The 18,296-nt window shown below is 45.0% G+C and overlaps 1 protein-coding gene across 2 annotated transcripts in view; it reads right to left on the bottom strand.

Annotated features, from left to right (window-relative positions):
• piezo1 (piezo type mechanosensitive ion channel component 1 (Er blood group)) overlaps positions 1-18,296 on the bottom strand; it is a 298,079-nt gene that overhangs the window by 143,596 nt on the left and 136,187 nt on the right. For both annotated transcript variants that reach the window (XM_080186829.1, XM_080186830.1), the window contains exons 6-7: positions 10,580-10,757; positions 7,226-7,439 (exon numbers count right to left, since the gene is read on the bottom strand). In XM_080186829.1, the coding sequence (XP_080042955.1) occupies positions 7,226-7,439; positions 10,580-10,757 (392 nt within the window). The remainder of the gene's footprint in view (positions 1-7,225; positions 7,440-10,579; positions 10,758-18,296) is intronic.

Raw genomic sequence — 18,296 nt, 5'->3', positions numbered from 1 at the left:
TGCTGGAGGATGGGCACTATGGAGGGATGGGAAAATCATTGGGGGTGGTGGAGACCACGGTGAGCTGGGAGTGGTCGGGTGGGAGAGGGGTTCGGGGCTGGGGTAGGGAATGGTTGGAAGTGCCAGCGATTGGGCCATGGAGGGTAGAAAGCTGGTGTTGTGGGGCGGAGGGGCTGGCCAGTGATTGAACTGACCAGCGATAGGGAGGCTGGCAGTGGGGGGGCACTGCGAATGCGCCATCTTGGCACTGACGGAGTATGCACAGTGACCCGCTCAGTATGCTGATTTCAGCTTCTCCAGTGGGAATAGGTTCTGCCTCCTAAAATTTAATGATATTCACGCTGGTGGCCTCCGCAATACACAAGAATTTGGGAGATTCTCCTCTGAATTCCCACTAAAATGTAACCATTGACAAGTTTGTATTGGATGTAATATGACCAATGGGATCAAGATGCAAGGTTCAGCTGACCCAGTAAACCATATAACCAATCACAGAGTGATGTAATAGCAGCTGACCAGCTGATTCTCTAGCAGCTGACCAGCTGATTCTCTATAAATAGGGAACTATGTAGAAGGGTGGGGAGTGGCTCAGGGTGAGGCCCCAAGTTTGGAGTAATGATGTTTCTTTATAAACCCTTCCTTTGATTTATAATTTGGAATAAGTTCTGCTATATTTTTATTAGCTGCATTTTGAAGACCTCCTTCTGAAGAAACATGAATTACTCCAGTTTTCACGCAAATTCGACACTTCAAATTTTTTTGGGGGAATTCTGCCTTTTAATTCGTATTCTAAAGTCCAAATCATTGATATAAATTGTGAGCAATTATATTCCCAGCACTGATCCTTATGGGACCTCACTTTCTTCCATTCTGAATAATAATCCTTTCCCCTTATGCTCTGTTTTCTGTCTGACATCAGCTCACTATCCATTCTGCTACTTATCCCCCCAGTCTGCATGATCAGGCCTTATTCAAGAGGCATTTTAATAAAGGCGCTTTTGGAAATGAAGTTAAATTACATCAACTGCATACATTACTTTTGTTTATTCTCCCTGTTACCACTTCAAAAAATTCATTGCAGTTGGTCAAGCAAGACTTTCCCTTTTGAAATTCATGCTGATCATTCATTATATTTTTGGTTTCTAGATTTTTTTTTGAAAAAATTCTCCTTTAATCGTGGTTCTGTTGTTTTTACCACCATAGATGTGAAGCTGCCAAGTCTCGTTTTACCTGGACATTGTACCAATTTCAAGCTTTTGCCACTTCCCTATTTATCCTTCCTGCTAGGACATTGATCTCATTCTGTTCTGGGTGAAGACCAACACACTGGTACACTTCCTTCCTAATGTCATTATCCTGTGGAAAGAAACTCCTCTTTCTCGCACCAATCCTTTCGCCACATATTAACTTACTTGACCTCTGGTTTCATTACAATCTGCACTTGCTTTGGCAGTAATACTGGGGTTATTTCCCTGGAGGCCCTGTCTTTTGTTAAATTCAGCTCCTATCTCCTGATACAGTCACAGCCAGATATCCTCCCTGTTCCCACCAAAATTGTTTGTTCTGACGTGGACTATGATAATTGAGTTTTCACCCTTTCTTTTCAAATTCCACTCTAGCTGCCTTGTTCTTTCTTGTCACCTTTAATGAAAGCTGCATCATCATATTGTGCTATTAAAACTGGAGCATGCTCCACACACTTTTGACTTGAAAATTGCCATACCAGCCTGATTTGCATATATAACCGCCAGATTCTCACTGACAGGAACACCAGCAAATCATCAGGCAGGTTCTGGCCATCCAAGAGATGCTTTATCATAATGTTCAATTGACAGATGCAATGTAAACATGCTGTTAAAAATTATCCATAATAATGATGGGTATTGAATTATATTCCCTAGAATACAATTAGATGATAATGGACACCACTGGAGCAGAGCAGTGAAGGAGCAGAGAGAGAGAGATAAGAATTTACCTGTTAAAAACCTGTTTAAATTTAAGTTTAAAGCACTTTGTTCCTTGTAGAACTGTTTAAATCATTTAAAAGCATTTTTGCGGGCTTTTTGTATTTACCTCTTTAAGAATTCTGAGGGAGTGGTTAAAAGGGAGTTGTGGGGGAGCAAGCTTTAAATCAGCGCCAGGTTTAAAAAGAGGCCTGGTGTAGACAGCGGGCAGCGTCGGAGCGGGCAGCGGAGTGAGTGGGAAGCAGAGTGAGCTATTAGGGCTTAGGAGCAAAGGGCTGGGGAGAAAGAGGGCCAGGTAAGTTAGTGTTGAAATTTTCAATACTACTACAGTGAATAATGGAGGGGCATGTGATGTGTTGTTTCTGTATGATGTGGGAACTGGTGGACCCCAGGGTCCTTCCCAGTGACCATGTTTGCAGTAAGTGCTGGTTGCTGGAGGAGCTCCAGCTCAGGGTAAATGAGCTGACCTCTGAGCTACAGACACTGAGGCTCATCAGGGGGAGAGAGGGTGCCATTGTCAATGGGGTGCAAGTGACATCCACCCCCCCTAGACTGGCTAACTCTAAGGGTCATGAACAAGAGGGGGGCGGGGAGAGGAGGAAGGGGGGGGCGGGGAGAGGAGGAAGGGGGGGGCGGGGAGAGGAGGAAGGGGGGGGCGGGGAGAGGAGGAAGGGGGGGGCGGGGAGAGGAGGAAGGGGGGGGCGGGGAGAGGAGGAAGGGGGGGGCGGGGAGAGGAGGAAGGGGGGGGCGGGGAGAGGAGGAAGGGGGGGGCGGGGAGAGGAGGAAGGGGGGGGCGGGGAGAGGAGGAAGGGGGGGGCGGGGAGAGGAGGAAGGGGGGGGCGGGGAGAGGAGGAAGGGGGGGGCGGGGAGAGGAGGAAGGGGGGGGCGGGGAGAGGAGGAAGGGGGGGGCGGGGAGAGGAGGAAGGGGGGGGCGGGGAGAGGAGGAAGGGGGGGGCGGGGAGAGGAGGAAGGGGGGGGCGGGGAGAGGAGGAAGGGGGGGGCGGGGAGAGGAGGAAGGGGGGGGCGGGGAGAGGAGGAAGGGGGGGGCGGGGAGAGGAGGAAGGGGGGGGCGGGGAGAGGAGGAAGGGGGGGGCGGGGAGAGGAGGAAGGGGGGGGCGGGGAGAGGAGGAAGGGGGGGGCGGGGAGAGGAGGAAGGGGGGGGGCGGGGAGAGGAGGAAGGGGGGGGGCGGGGAGAGGAGGAAGGGGGGGGGCGGGGAGAGGAGGAAGGGGGGGGCGGGGAGAGGAGGAAGGGGGGGGGCGGGGAGAGGAGGAAGGGGGGGGCGGGGAGAGGAGGAAGGGGGGGGCGGGGAGAGGAGGAAGGGGGGGGCGGGGAGAGGAGGAAGGGGGGGGCGGGGAGAGGAGGAAGGGGGGGGCGGGGAGAGGAGGAAGGGGGGGGCGGGGAGAGGAGGAAGGGGGGGGCGGGGAGAGGAGGAAGGGGGGGGCGGGGAGAGGAGGAAGGGGGGGGCGGGGAGAGGAGGAAGGGGGGGGCGGGGAGAGGAGGAAGGGGGGGGCGGGGAGAGGAGGAAGGGGGGGGCGGGGAGAGGAGGAAGGGGGGGGCGGGGAGAGGAGGAAGGGGGGGGCGGGGAGAGGAGGAAGGGGGGGGCGGGGAGAGGAGGAAGGGGGGGGCGGGGAGAGGAGGAAGGGGGGGGCGGGGAGAGGAGGAAGGGGGGGGCGGGGAGAGGAGGAAGGGGGGGGCGGGGAGAGGAGGAAGGGGGGGGCGGGGAGAGGAGGAAGGGGGGGGCGGGGAGAGGAGGAAGGGGGGGGCGGGGAGAGGAGGAAGGGGGGGGCGGGGAGAGGAGGAAGGGGGGGGCGGGGAGAGGAGGAAGGGGGTGGCGGGGAGAGGAGGAAGGGGGGGGCGGGGAGAGGAGGAAGGGGGGGGCGGGGAGAGGAGGAAGGGGGGGGCGGGGAGAGGAGGAAGGGGGGGGCGGGGAGAGGAGGAAGGGGGGGGCGGGGAGAGGAGGAAGGGGGGGGCGGGGAGAGGAGGAAGGGGGGGGCGGGGAGAGGAGGAAGGGGGGGGCGGGGAGAGGAGGAAGGGGGGGGCGGGGAGAGGAGGAAGGGGGGGGCGGGGAGAGGAGGAAGGGGGGGGCGGGGAGAGGAGGAAGGGGGGGGCGGGGAGAGGAGGAAGGGGGGGGCGGGGAGAGGAGGAAGGGGGGGGCGGGGAGAGGAGGAAGGGGGGGGCGGGGAGAGGAGGAAGGGGGGGGCGGGGAGAGGAGGAAGGGGGGGCGGGGAGAGGAGGAAGGGGGGGGCGGGGAGAGGAGGAAGGGGGGGCGGGGAGAGGAGGAAGGGGGGGCGGGGAGAGGAGGAAGGGGGGGCGGGGAGAGGAGGAAGGGGGGGCGGGGAGAGGAGGAAGGGGGGGCGGGGAGAGGAGGAAGGGGGGCGGGGAGAGGAGGAAGGGGGGGGGGAGAGGAGGAAGGGGGGCGGGGAGAGGAGGAAGGGGGGCGGGGAGAGGAGGAAGGAGGGTGGGGAGAGGAGGCCTCAGCCTCTCAATCTGCATAACAGGTTTGAGGCTCTTGCTTCCAGTCTGGACGAGGACGAGGGAGGTGAGGTTGGTGAGCAAACTGCACACGGTACAGTGATGCAGCAGGACATAGGCAAAGAGAAGGGGAAAAGGAACGTAGTAGTTATTGGGGATAGTGGGGTGAAGGGTATTGACACTGTCCTTTGTCACAATGACAAAGTGCACAGAAGGGTGTGTTGTCTGCCTGGTGCTCGGGTACAGGATGTCACATCTGGGCTGCAGAGGAACCTGGAGTGGGAGGGTGAGAATCCGGTCGTTCTGGTACATGTGGGTGCCGGCGACGTAGGCAAAATGGGAACTGAGGATCTGGGGAGGGAGTATGAGAAGCTGGGAATGGAATTAAAGAGTAGAACCGACAAGGTGGTCATCTCTGGGCTACTGCCTGAACCGAGTGCAGACGGGCGTAGGGTAGATAGGATTAAGGAAGTGAATGGGTGGCTCAGGGATTGGTGTGGGAGGAATGAGTTTGAATTTATGGGGCATTGGCACCAGTATTGGGGTAGGTGGGACCTGTCTGGGTGGGATGGGGTTGGTCTGAACTGTGCTGGGACCAGAGTCCTGGCAAATAGAGTAAAGAGGACTGTAGACAGGGCTTTAAACTAATTGGGGGGGCGGGGGGGGAGGGTGCGAGGGTAGGTGACGTTACGGGGGCTAAAGTTGAGGAGAGGGTACAGGTAAGGGAAGAGGCCGAGGATGTCCCAATAATAAAGGGAGTAGGGGGCGTGAGTATGGTTGGTGGCGTTCCAGCAAATAGGGTCCAGGTGAAGGCTGGAATGAAGGCACTTTACCTGAATGCACGAAGCATTCGGAATAAAGTGGATGAGCTGGTGGCGCAGATCAGCACAAATGGATATGATCTGGTGGCCATTACAGAGACGTGGCTGCAAGGTGACAGGGACTGGGAGCTGAATGTCCAGGGGTATCAAGTGTTTAGGAAGGATAGGCAGGAGGAAAGAGGGGGGGGGGGGGGGCGTAGCTCTGCTGATTAAGGACAGCATCAGGGTGGTAGCAAGGGATGATATTGGAGCCAAGGAGCAGAATGTGGAATCGTTGTGGGTGGAGATTAGGAACAGCAAAGGGAGGAAGACGCTGGTGGGTGTCGTCTATAGGCCCCCGAATAATGATCTGGAGTAGCCAAGAAAACAATGTATGACAAGGAAGGAAAGCCAAGGTAGAAAAGAGAAACCAAGCTCCCTGAAGACTTGGAGAATGTTGAAGAGGGATAGTGCATTTAGAAACACAAAGCTCAGAAAACAGGACCAGGAGGAGGCTTTTTGGCCCTTTCAGCCTGCTTTGCCATTCATTATGATCATGACTGATCACACAAACAATATTCTGATCCCACCTTCTTCCATATCCTCTGATCCCCTTTGTCTCAAGTGCCAAATTCTTGAAAACATTCAATGATTTGACCTCAACTATTTTCTGCGGTGGTGAATTCCACTGGCTCACCACTCTCTGGGTGAAGAAATTTCTCCTAATCTCTGTCATAAACAGTCTACCCTGTATCTTCAATCTTTCATCTCTGGTTCTGGGCACCCCCACCATCAGAACATCCTTCTCACATCTATCCTGTCTGGTCCTGTTACAATTTTCAATCAATGTCACTGAGGATGTCAACACAACTTTGGTTCAGGCCATGATTTGGAAAGGTAGCAAGCTGAATGGGCAGATTCAGAATGGATAGGCATGGATCTGGGAGATCAAAGAACTTTAAGGGCACAAAGAAGTTGATACTCGTGTGGGTGTTTGCTCAGACAAAGTGATTGAGGGTGGGCTTTTCAAGGAGGCAAGGGATGATAAAAAGAGAGGGAGCAATTTACAATCTCAGCTGGCATGAAGAAAATAAGTTAGGTGGTTAACAGGCTAACGGGGTGAAGGGAGTGAGAAGTGACTTGTGAATGAGTTGAGATTGGAGAGGGGATGGGCTGAGATAGGTTCAAGACGAAGTCATTGGAGGCTTGAGTGACTTAATCTTGGTGAAGCTGCTGACTAATTAATCTTGGAGGCACCAAAATAAATAAGTGTTTGACATTGATTGCTGGTTGCAGCTGTGGAAGTGGCTGGGATGAGGGGTTTTATGGTTTTTTTTGGTCCAACCAAGTCCATATCCTCCCTGTGGACAAATAGCCCAAATCATACTAATTTGCCTCGTTCACACACCCCTCATTTTAATTGGTGCCATAATTTCTGCATCAACCCCAGAACTTGAAAGTGAATTCCACAGCTACACTCACATGAACCCAGCATAAGAATGAGCCATAGAAAAGTCTGATCTCTTCATGTAACATAAGAACATAACATAAGAACATAAGAAATAGGAGCAGGAGTAGGCCATCTAGCCCTTCAAGCCTGCCCCGCCATTCAATAACCCTTTGGACTGTGGGAGGAAACCTATGCAGACACGGGAGGCATGTGGAAACTCCACACAGACAGAACCCGGGTCCTTGGCATTGTGAGGCAGCAGTGCTAACCGCTGTGCCACCCTTCCTCCGTAAGTTGGTCGCATTTTTCCAGCACAAGAAACCCTGCCAACAGGAACATCCAAGAACTATACCAAAGGCATGGCTTGAAAAACAAAATCGTTGTCTTAGAACAGAAGACGGTGGAGTTCAGGTGTATTTTTTTGTAAATAGCCCATCCACATAAATAGGTCTTAAAAGAGATTTGCATTGATTTTTTTGCCCACATGGTACATGTAGTGAACTTATACGTATATCATTCAATAAATACATTTCCCTACCTGGACCAAAGCTCACTGGGAGGAAATAGCTCCTGGATAAATGCTGTCTGATAGATGTATAGGCAGATAACATGGCCTGCAGTATAAAACGCCACCATAACGCAGATTGTATTAAATCCAACATGGCTCATTGGGAAGTGACAGGCCCACCATGTGCTAATTCCAATGAAAAGCAGATAATAAACCCCTGAAAAAGCAGATGGAACTGTAATTCCTGCAAGAGGAAAACAATATGGTCAGTAATACATTAACCAATATAAATATGCAGCAACATATTTGTACACATTTATACCTTTAACACATTTCTTAAGTTTTATTGCCTTGTTCCCATTGAGTAGCTAACAATCACTACACCATTTTCCTTTAGCTGATGGAACAAGCATGTATATTTCAAAGATCTTAACAGTTTAAAACATCTACACTTATAGATCAGTGGAGTTTGCAGGACAAAAACGCAGAGTGGCATGGTGGCACAGAAGTTAGTACTGCTGCCTCATAGCACTAGGGACGCGTGGGTTCAATTCCGGCTTCAGGTCACTGCCTGTGTGGAGTTTGCATGTTCTTCCAATGTCTGCATAGGTTTCCTCCGGGTGCTCTGATTTCCTCCCACAGTCTAAAAGATGTGCAGGTTAGGTGGATTGGCCATGCTAAATGTGCAGGGTTATGGGGGGATGTTGGGCCTCTTCAGAGAGTCAGTGTTGACTTGATGGGCCAAATGGCCTGTTTCTGCACTGTAGGATTTTATGGCTTTATTAATTAGCTTCTGTCATGACACGCTCAACATTTGAACAGGACCAAAATTTCTGGAACCAATTATGCAAATTGGAAAATAGATTGAAATGTTGTAACTGATTCTGTGCAAATGTTTCTCACAGAACAATTTCAAAATGAATATTTGCTCATGAGATGTGGTTGTTACTGTAATTTACTGCTGACCCCTAACTACTCTTGAGAATATACGAACCTAAGAACTAGGAGCAGGAGTAGGCCATCTGGTCCCTCGAGCCTGCTCCACCATTCAATAAGACCATGGCTGATCTTTGTGTGGACTCAGCTGCGCTGACCCGCCCACTCACCATGACCCATAATTCCATTATTGTTCAAAAATTGATCTCTCCTTGCCTTAAAAACATTCAATGAGGTAGCCTCAACTGCTTCACTGAGTAGGAAATTCCAGATTCACAACCCTTTGTGTGAAGAAGTTCCTCCTCAACTCAGTCCTAAATCTGCTTTCCCTTATTTTGAGACCTAGTTCTAGTTCTAGTTTCACCCGCCAGTGGAAACAAGTTCCCTGCTTCTGTCTTAAAAAATTCCCTTAATAATCTTACATGTTTCTACAATATCTCTCCTCATTCTTCTGAATTCCAATGAGTATAGCCCCAGTCTGCTCAGCTCCGGAATCAACCTAATGAATCTTCTCTGCACCCCCTCCAATGCCAGTATATCCTTTCTCAAGTAAGGAGACCAAAACTATACACAGTACTCCAGGTGTGGCTTCATAGTTGTTTTTAAACTCCATCCATCTAGCAATGAAGGACAAAATTCCATTTGCCTTCTTAATTACCTGCTGCACCTGCAAACCAACTCCTTGGGATTCCTGCACAAGGACACCCAGGTCCCTCTGCAGAGATGCATGCTGCAATTTTTACCATTTAAATAATAGTCTATTTCGCTGTTATTCCTACCAAAATGGATGATGTCACATTTACCAACATGGTACTTCATCAGCTAGACTCTCCCACTCACTTAGACTATCTATACCCCTTTACAAACTTCCAGAGTCCTTTGCATACTTTGCTCTGCCACTCATCTTAGTGTCATCTGCAAATTTTGACATGCTACACTTGGCCCCCAACTCCAAATCGTCTATGTAAATCATAAATAATTACAGTCCCAACACTGATCCCGGAGGCACACCGCTAATCACTGATCGCCAACCAGAAGAATACTCATTTACCCCAACTCTTTGCTTCCTGTTAGTTAACTATTCCTCTATCCATGCTAATGCGTTACCTGTAACACCATTCACCTTTATCTTATGTAGCAATCTTTGGTGCGGCACCTTGTCAAATGCCTTCTGAAAATTCAGATACACCGCATCCACAGGTTCCCCATTGTTCACTGCACATGTAATATTCTCAAAGAATTCCACCAAATTAGACAAACATGACCTTCCCTTCATGAACCTATGCTGTGTCTTACCAATGGGACAATACAAGTTAAACTAATCAGAATAGTTACCAGCCTTTTGTCTACCCCCTTTTTTAAACACTGGCATACATTTGGAATATGAGAAGATGGCAATGAGCAGCCTTCTTGAACCGCTGGACCCTGTTGGTGGTAGGAATGCCACAGTGCTGGTAAGATAGAGCATTCCAGGATATTGACCCAGCTACAGTGAATATAGTTCCAAGTTAAGATATTGTGTGTGACTTGGAGGGAAACTTGTGACTGGTCGTGTTGCCAAACATCTGCTGCTTTTCTAAGTAGTGGAGGTTGTATGTTTGGAAGGTGCTGTTGACGGAACCCTGAAGTTTTGCTGTGGTGCACCTTATAAATGGTACACACTGCTGCCACTGTGCTTTGGTGGTGGAGGGAATTAACGTTTAAAGTGGTGGATGACAACCAAATGGCTGCTTTGTTCTGGGTGATATAAGTTTCTTATGTGTTGTCAGAGCTCCACTCGTTCAGGCAAGTGGTGTGCATTCCATTATATTGTTAACTTGCGCCAGTTGTCGTAATATCTTGCTGTTTGCTGACAACGTTTGTTCTATAATGGGTTTTTTATATGTGTCAATGAGAAGTTCTTGAAATCTGTGCATTTAAATATGAACTATTTATTGTTAGTCGTTAATTATTCACAGATCTCAGATATTGTCAAGCATAGCGCTGTCTCCAGGCTGCTTACTCACAGAGAATTGCTCTAGGCTGTTCTCTCTCAGAGCCGCTTACCATGTGACTCTCTACATCATGCCATGGAAGGTGCTATCTGCCAGTCCCACATTAACCCTTGCTCTGCCAAGCCTCTTCAAATTACAATGGCATGCAGAAAACATCACAGCGCTATGTGCCTTGTGGCTGTGAAAATGCTTTGTGGAGTCTGAAGGTGAGTGATAAATACAAATACTGTGTAGCCACAGCACTTAAATAGCTGGTCCAGTTACATTTATGGATAATGGTGACAACCCCCACCCCTGACACACACTCAAATATTAACAGTGGGAGAATTCAATAATGTGAATCCTATTAAATGTCATGGGGAGACGCACATCCTTAGGATGATGGTCATTGGCTCACACTTGCATGATGCAAAAACTGTTGTCAAGACCAATACAGTAATTCTTAAAAACTTACCAGCTAAAGCCAAAAACAGAATGGCCACAGCTTTCCCCGTAGCTTCAAGAAGTCTCTGTGCTGTCGCTCGCAGCCGAAGAAGCGCAGCTGTACGGACTTTCCTCCGTCTTTCTTGTTCAGCTGTGTCTTCTTCATCCTCTGTTGCATCTTCCGCCTCCAGACCTTCCTCATCTTCATCCTGTTAACATGCAAGCACACAGGCTCAACTGGGATAGAAGAATTCAATGTAATTTCTGACAAGCCAATGGCCAGCTCAGCAAAGTCTATCACGTATCACAAGACAAAATGCACCAAATAATTATTGCTGTCATTATTAACTTTGACGCTATTGAGAAGGTGGTATAACAATAATATTCATATACATTAGAGAGATTTCTCACTGAATGCCCACAATAAATTAGATAAGGTTGTTTGACGATGTCAGGAGATGTTCATTGTATAATGTGCAACAAATTATTTTGTGGTTAAAATGGAACTTTGTAAATTTAATTCCAGAAAGTTTATTTGCTGTCAGAGTTTACAGTTTTAAACCAGTTTATAGCTTGTTTAATATTATTCCTACGAATTTCTTTTCCTTCCTTCTCAGATATAAGGATAATATACAAATTATGGAATTATACAAGTTTTTAATTGTTTTCAAAAGGCTTTCAAAAAGAAATCTTAAGCTACAATATATGATTGATAGAATGCCCCATATGTATAGGGTGGCAATTTCTTAGTAAGTCAATCTGTTGTCGATCATAAGAAAACATGTTCCCGGGAGTTAGGCACCAACACACACTGAAAGTTATAGCCAACTACATGTTTGACCCTCTTCAGAAGAAAACAATGATTCTGAAAAGCCTGCTAACTATCTTAAACACCAAAAATCCAACTGGTTAGAAAGATACAACCACCTTGTTGTACCTGTTTTTTTCCATCTTTCCTACATTATGTACTTTACCCTTGGTTTGTTATGACACTAAAAGTTCAAGATGATACCCTCCACACACACATATACTTTCTCTTGAATGTTAGAATCCTCACAGTGAAGCAGGAGATCATTTGACCCACTGAGTCTGCACCAACTCTCCGAAAGAGCACCTTACCCAGACCTACTTCATCGCCCTATCCCCGTAACCCCAAGCATTTAACATGGCTAATCCACCTAACCTACACATCTTTGAAATTTGGGAGGAAACCGAAGGAAACCCCTGCAGATACAGGGAAAATCTACAAAATCCACACAGTTACCCAAGGCCAGAATCGAACCTGAGTCCCTGGTACTATGAAGTAACAGTGCTCACCACCCCTTATATCCTTATAATCTTCCAGTGAGATGCAATGCCATTGGCATATATTTTATTTCCACACCATACTGATGAATGATATTGAAAAAGTTAAAAAAGCAGTGGATACTCTTGTACTAGTTCCAAAGAATAAATTAATTTTATATTCCCTATTAACAACTGCAGCTAGCAAATGAAAATTTCCATTCGATTATTACATTTATGTCAATAAATCTCTGCAAATAACATGGGGAACAACACTTCCATCTTTACTGTTCATCTGTTTATCATATTTGTTTTACAGAGACATCAAGAAATACTTAAAAATTAAGTAATTTATCTCTTTAATGCATTAATATCTTTTCAACAGCACTTATTGTTACCAAAATACTTCGCTTAAAGAAACAATGAAATTCAATTTCATTCAGAATCTTCCTTCAAACGTCAGTGATGTGGCTATCTTTCTGGAAATGTGCTATTCATGCAAACAAACACTATATATGCATTTACATATATGTATGTGTGTTTGTAATTGCAAATAACTGCAGCCTGTTGTGAGTTTTACACAGCTACCAATATTGTAAAATTCGCACAGCTAGATCACAACATGGCTTTTGAAAAACAATCTCCTCAGCTTTCTAGCACTGAATTTTTTCCTATTAATCTATCATATGTTCTGCTACTTTGTGTTAGCCGCAGATGTATTGGCCATGAGTCAACAATCCTCTCTCTCATTTGTTATTTATATCAAATCCATGTTTTCTATTTTATCGTCAATGCGGAAATCCACACGGGTGGATTTTACCCAATGGCTCCTGATCCATCACTGACTCGCTATAGGCCAGTTGCATGGATGCACTTTTATGAGCAATTAGAAATACATTTAATGCTCACAAAACTGCAATGCAATCAGATACCAAGCTTATGTGACAGCTTTGGGAATGCAACTTGTTGGGCAGTGGTTGCATATTCCATGAGTAAGGCCCTAGAAAGAAATGGTTTTAGTTGTTTTTTTGAATGCATTCTATAGATGTTTACTGTTGCAAAATACCAAAATTGTAAAAAAAACCACATAAGAAATAACTCAGCTGATTTGACCTTTTTTTAGGCCACTTGCTGTACACATCTGGTGTCATATGACAGATCAATGCTCACTCTCTCAAGCAATCTAACACATGATTTGATTAAGTCATTGACAGAAGTTAAATACAATTGTTTCTTTGCCTTCTGTCTTCATTATATCTGTTTCCCAGTTAAACTACAGTTTCATCAACTTCATAAGCTGTCAACTGAACTCAAGGAGCCACTTATTTCTTCCACCAGATAAATCCTGCACACAAAGAAATTATTTTCCTTTTGGTCAAAGGTTTGTTTTTGTTTTGACACACTTCAGTAAATCTTTTTCTGTGGCTGGGTCAAAATCCTGAAATCCTTCCCAAACAACGGGGGGTCCACCATTGCAGCACTTCAAGATGGCAGCTCACCATCACCTTTTCAACTGTGAGGAAGGATGGGCAATAAACATCAGTCTGGCAGATTTACATCCACATTCTGTGAATGAATAAAAAAGTCAGAGTCACAGGAATTGTGCACTAATATCAGCTCAGTGTACAACTGATCCATACAAACTGGAAGTCCTCAGTCAATCCGTAGTTTGTGTTGACCTATTTGATCTTAACTGGCATAGTAGCTGGCCTCAGTATCCCTGGAGTAAGGACTCACTCCCAATCTACTCGAGCAGCACAGCAGGCCAGGAAAATCGCGCCCAATACTTTTCATTCTATCCCAGTACACGTTACAATAATAAATTAAATCAAAATTTTAATTCAGCCCCATAATGTGTCTCAAATTGTGGCTACCATATAAAGGTTTGCTCTCTCTCTTCCCAACAGAGCCATTTTAGGAAGTTCTGGCATCCATGGATTACCTCACCTTTGTGTGAAATTTGTTTTGGAAGAACAATGGCCTTAAGACCTGCACCATATCAACTTCCCAAGGAGGAAGTATCAGTTAAGACTCATTTCTCCTTCGGAGCACACGTTGCATTGTTTGATGGGGGAACAGTGATGGCAGCAATGGAGATGGCCAATATATTCCACCAAGAGCTGCAGCATAGCAGAGAGGGTAACGGTAATGAAAGGGGATTAAAGTGGTGAATAAATGCATGGATAGTGAGAAAAGGACAGAAAGTACAATTGAATTCCTGGGTGGTTAACTTTTACTGATTAAATGTTGGCAAGTTTACATTGGCGGCCATTCATGTGCACCAGGCAATTTTTCAGAAAGATCTCACTTTGAGGTTCACCACCTTGAGTGAATCCAGTGAGGTTGTGGAGCCTATAGTGGAACAACTGGACCACACAGAGCAGAATCTACAGCGAGCGAGAAAGGGAAATCTAACAGTCACCCTTTTGGAAGAGAAACTTCTTTCCTGTAAACATGGCTATTTAATAAACAAGCTAATAGTTTTTCAGTTTTCCTTGGTGCCTTTGCTTCAAGGAAAATTCTTTTCTAAACTAGACAAGGGACCTTTGACTTTCTTTGAAAAACAACTTATTTTTAGCAACGTAACTTTTCCATTTGCATTTTTTCATCCAACTTGCCCAAAGGCAGTCATTCATTTCTCATAGATTTTTTGTAAATCTAAAGTTTTGTTAATAATTAGTTTATTATTGTTAATTATTAAGTTCTTTAACTTGAGCGCGGCAATAGTTACACTGAGTTAAATGTTACATGAACGGGCCCACATAAATCAACTGCTCAAAGCTCACCAAGGGCTCCCAAGGCTCTCTCCTTGGGTTATGGGAACAGACAGAAAAATACAGTTGAGATCACACCTGAGGTCAAGGTAATCCATGATCTTATCAAATGGCGGAGCAGTCTTGAAGGACCAATGACCTATACTATATACGAAATCAAGATCTATTTTTCTCTCCACAGATGCTGTCAGGCATTCAGTTTATTCAGCTTTGTCTGTATTTATTTCAGATTTGCAGCATCTGCAGTATTTCACTTTTATGTGGGCCAACAGCATGCCCATTACAGAAGCATCTTCCCACTCCTCTTCATCTACATATTCTTCTATTCCTTTCCTCTCTGTGAATTTATCTAGTTTCCCCTTAACTCCATCTGTACAATTTGCCTCAACTTGCCAACTTGTAATTGCAAGTTCCATATTTTGACCAGTCTCTCGGTAAAAGGATTTCTCTAGAATTCCCCATCAGATTAACTGGTGACCATCTTATCTTTGTGGTTCTTCAAGTGAAACATCTCTACAGCTACCTTAACAAATCCTTTCATAATCTTAAAACATTGATTAGTCTTGTCTTTCCTAGAGAACAGAGGCCCAGACTGATCAAGCTTTCCTAAGAGGAATAACAGCTCAGATCTGCTCTGATTCTAGTAAATCTTTCTCCACATTCCCTGTCCTTCTGTGTCCCTTTTGATAATATGGTGAGTAGAACGGTTCACACTCCAAGTGTGGCCTAAACAAGATTCTACACAAGTTTATTATAATTTCAACTCTATCCAACTAAAAGTGAACCCTAATTCTTTGTTTGCTGTTTTAATGACATATTATTAACCTGCTTTGCTTCTTTCAGTGAGTTGTGTATCTGTATTCAGAAATTCGTCTACCCCAATTGGATACTTATTTTCCAAGGAATACGTGATCCCATTTTTCCTACCATAACATACCTCCTTACATTGATCCCTATTCAAGTTTATTCTGCAAGTTTAAGATTCCAAAATCAGAATAATATATAATTATAATGATGGGGAATCAAACTTTGGCTAACTGAAATACATCAGCTATGCACATGTTGCTGACTCTTGCAGTAAAATTGCATCTGCAACCATACCTCAGATATACAAGTCTTAGGTTCATCAGATTTATTATTTACAATAAAAGTTGGTTGATAGTACAGTATTGCTGTAAAAAAGAGACATGCTGTCAAAGTTTTTTGTTTTGTACTCATCATCACAGATTTGTTAGAATACCAAATCTCAGAGGGAACAACAACTTATCCTGCATGAGAAGAGAGTGCTGATTGGTTGGCAAGTTGGCTCTAATTGGTAAAGATTGCAATGGAGAATGCACCAAGACCAACCTTTTTGTTTAAATTCAAACCAAGCAAGTTAACTCTGATTGGTCAAGGCATTGGCATGGTGAATGAATCAGGAAATGGCAGCCCCACAACCATTCTTGAGGAGACAGCACGTCTCCTTTATCAGCAATATTTACGATAAACTCCTTTTCATCATTTGAGTAGCGACCTATTCAGGTAATTGCAGAGAAAGTGGGATCTCAGGTTATTTATGCCAACATACAAAATATGACTTTAACACCATCAGCTTAGTAAAACACTAATCATATCTGCAATCTGAATTTATACATTGCCTTGACCCTGTTTTCTTATTTGAATCAAATTTACACGCAAGCTTGATTTCTTATTGTACTCACAAAAATGACGTGAATAAATTAAGAGTTGATTATTTTGTTTATAAAGAATTTCAAATGCAAATTGTCTTTAAAATAGGAATTGAATTATATCTATGTTGCCTATTGAACAATCTGAGATTTGCTTCCATTGAGTGCTGTAACAGAAAACTATTCTTCTTTTAGTAATAAACACTCTAATCGAAACTTAGACATTAAGATACTGGTTACAGAGGAATGGGATTTCAGTTGCAGTATTCATTAAAACAAACCTCTGGTTGTTTACTCGTATCTATAGATATATTTCAAAGACTGAATAGAATCAACAGTTTCCTTAGACTCTAGTTTCAACTTACTGGGCCACTTCTGCTCCAGTGTAATCAGCAAAATTTGATATGAATTATAGAGTCATAGAATTTTACAGCATTATTCAACCAGAGAATTATTCAGTCAATATATATGAGGCTGAGCAATAAAAAAATCAAATCAAGGCAACATCAACTGGAAACTGCAGTTTCTTCATCTAGAGATTAAAGTGAAAACCAGGGCAGCATGGTGGTACAGTGGTTAGCACTGCTGCCTCACAGCGCCAGGGACCCGGGTTCAATTCTAGCCCCGGGTCACTGTCTGTGTGGAGTTTGCACATTCTTCCGTTTGTGTGGGTTTCCTCCGGGTGCTCTGGTTTCCTCCCAAAGTCCAAAAATGTGCAGGTTAGGTAAATTGACCTTAGTGTCAGGGGTTAGTAGTATAAATACGTGGGACTACAGGAATAGGGCCTGAGTGGGATTGTGGTCGGTGCAGACTCAATGGATCGAATGGCCTCCTTCTGCAAGGTAGGGATTCTATGATTCAAAAGTGGTCAGTCACTGTAAGGAAAGCATAGACGAAAGCACCCTGAGGCAATGAGAGAATGAGAGTTGTATTACACATGCCAAAGGTTATATAATTTCATAACATGAGCTGGGAATACTGCCTGAAAGTTGCACGCCTAACATGTTGAAGGCACCAGCTGGATTCACATAAATAATCCATAAAAATTCTATATATTGAGGTGTTGCCCTGTTAATTTGAAAGGGTCAAATTGTTTATATTAGGCAAATCTCATTCTATAAGCACATTAAGTGTAGTCACAACAGTGCAGTTAAGATTTTGACTTGTGCAACAATTCTCAACTAAAAATATCTGAGTTACAGGGGGGACACCTCTTCATGTTTTTTGGAAAAAAGGTTCCTGTAGTTGCTGCCTAAGATCTTTTAATTCAACGTGCAATTGCTAAACGAGAAAGTGCTAAATGTTTCGTGATCGAATGTCAAGTGGTATTTTGAAAATGAAGTAGCTTGTGGAATTATAAGGTATATAAATAGAATTGGAGCGAACTGTGAAAACAGTTTTTTTAATTTAACCATCACTTGATCTCAATGCCAAGAGCTACCTTTAGGTGAAACAAGGATAAGGTGCACGGAACAAGGATAGGGTGCAGGGCGGTACTGTGGCACAGTGGTTAACACCGTTTCCCTCTCAGTGCCAGGGACCCAATTCGGGTTCGGATCACTGTCTGTGTGGAATTTGCATGTTCTCCCCATGTCTGCATGGGTTTTCTCCAGGTACTTCAGTTTCTTTCCACAGTCCAAAGATGTGTGGGTTAGGTTGATTCAGCTGTGCAAAACTGACCCTGGTGTCAGGGGGGTTAGCAGGGTAAATACGTGGGACTAAGGCTTGGGTGGGATTGTGGTTGGTGCAGACTCGATGGGCTGAATAACCTCCTTCTGCATTGTAGGGATTCTATGTTTCTAAATGGACAACACTATACAGACATAATCTAGTCCATTTGTTAAAGTCCCACTTTCTATTCATAACGCTTTGATTTCATAATGTTTCATATACTTAACTAAATAGCTAAACTTATCACTATCACCTTCTCAAGAACAATTGGGCATGGGCAATAAACGCTAGCCTAGATAGTGACACGCTCATCTTACGAAAGAATAAAAATGGAAAATAAGAATAAAAA

The sequence above is a fragment of the Carcharhinus amblyrhynchos genome, chromosome 4, assembly GCF_965287045.1.
Source record: "Carcharhinus amblyrhynchos chromosome 4, sCarAmb.v2.hapA, whole genome shotgun sequence".
Taxonomy (NCBI): domain Eukaryota; kingdom Metazoa; phylum Chordata; class Chondrichthyes; order Carcharhiniformes; family Carcharhinidae; genus Carcharhinus; species Carcharhinus amblyrhynchos.
Note: the sequence above shows the minus strand (reverse complement) of the source record. Positions and strands in the feature narration are given on the sequence as shown.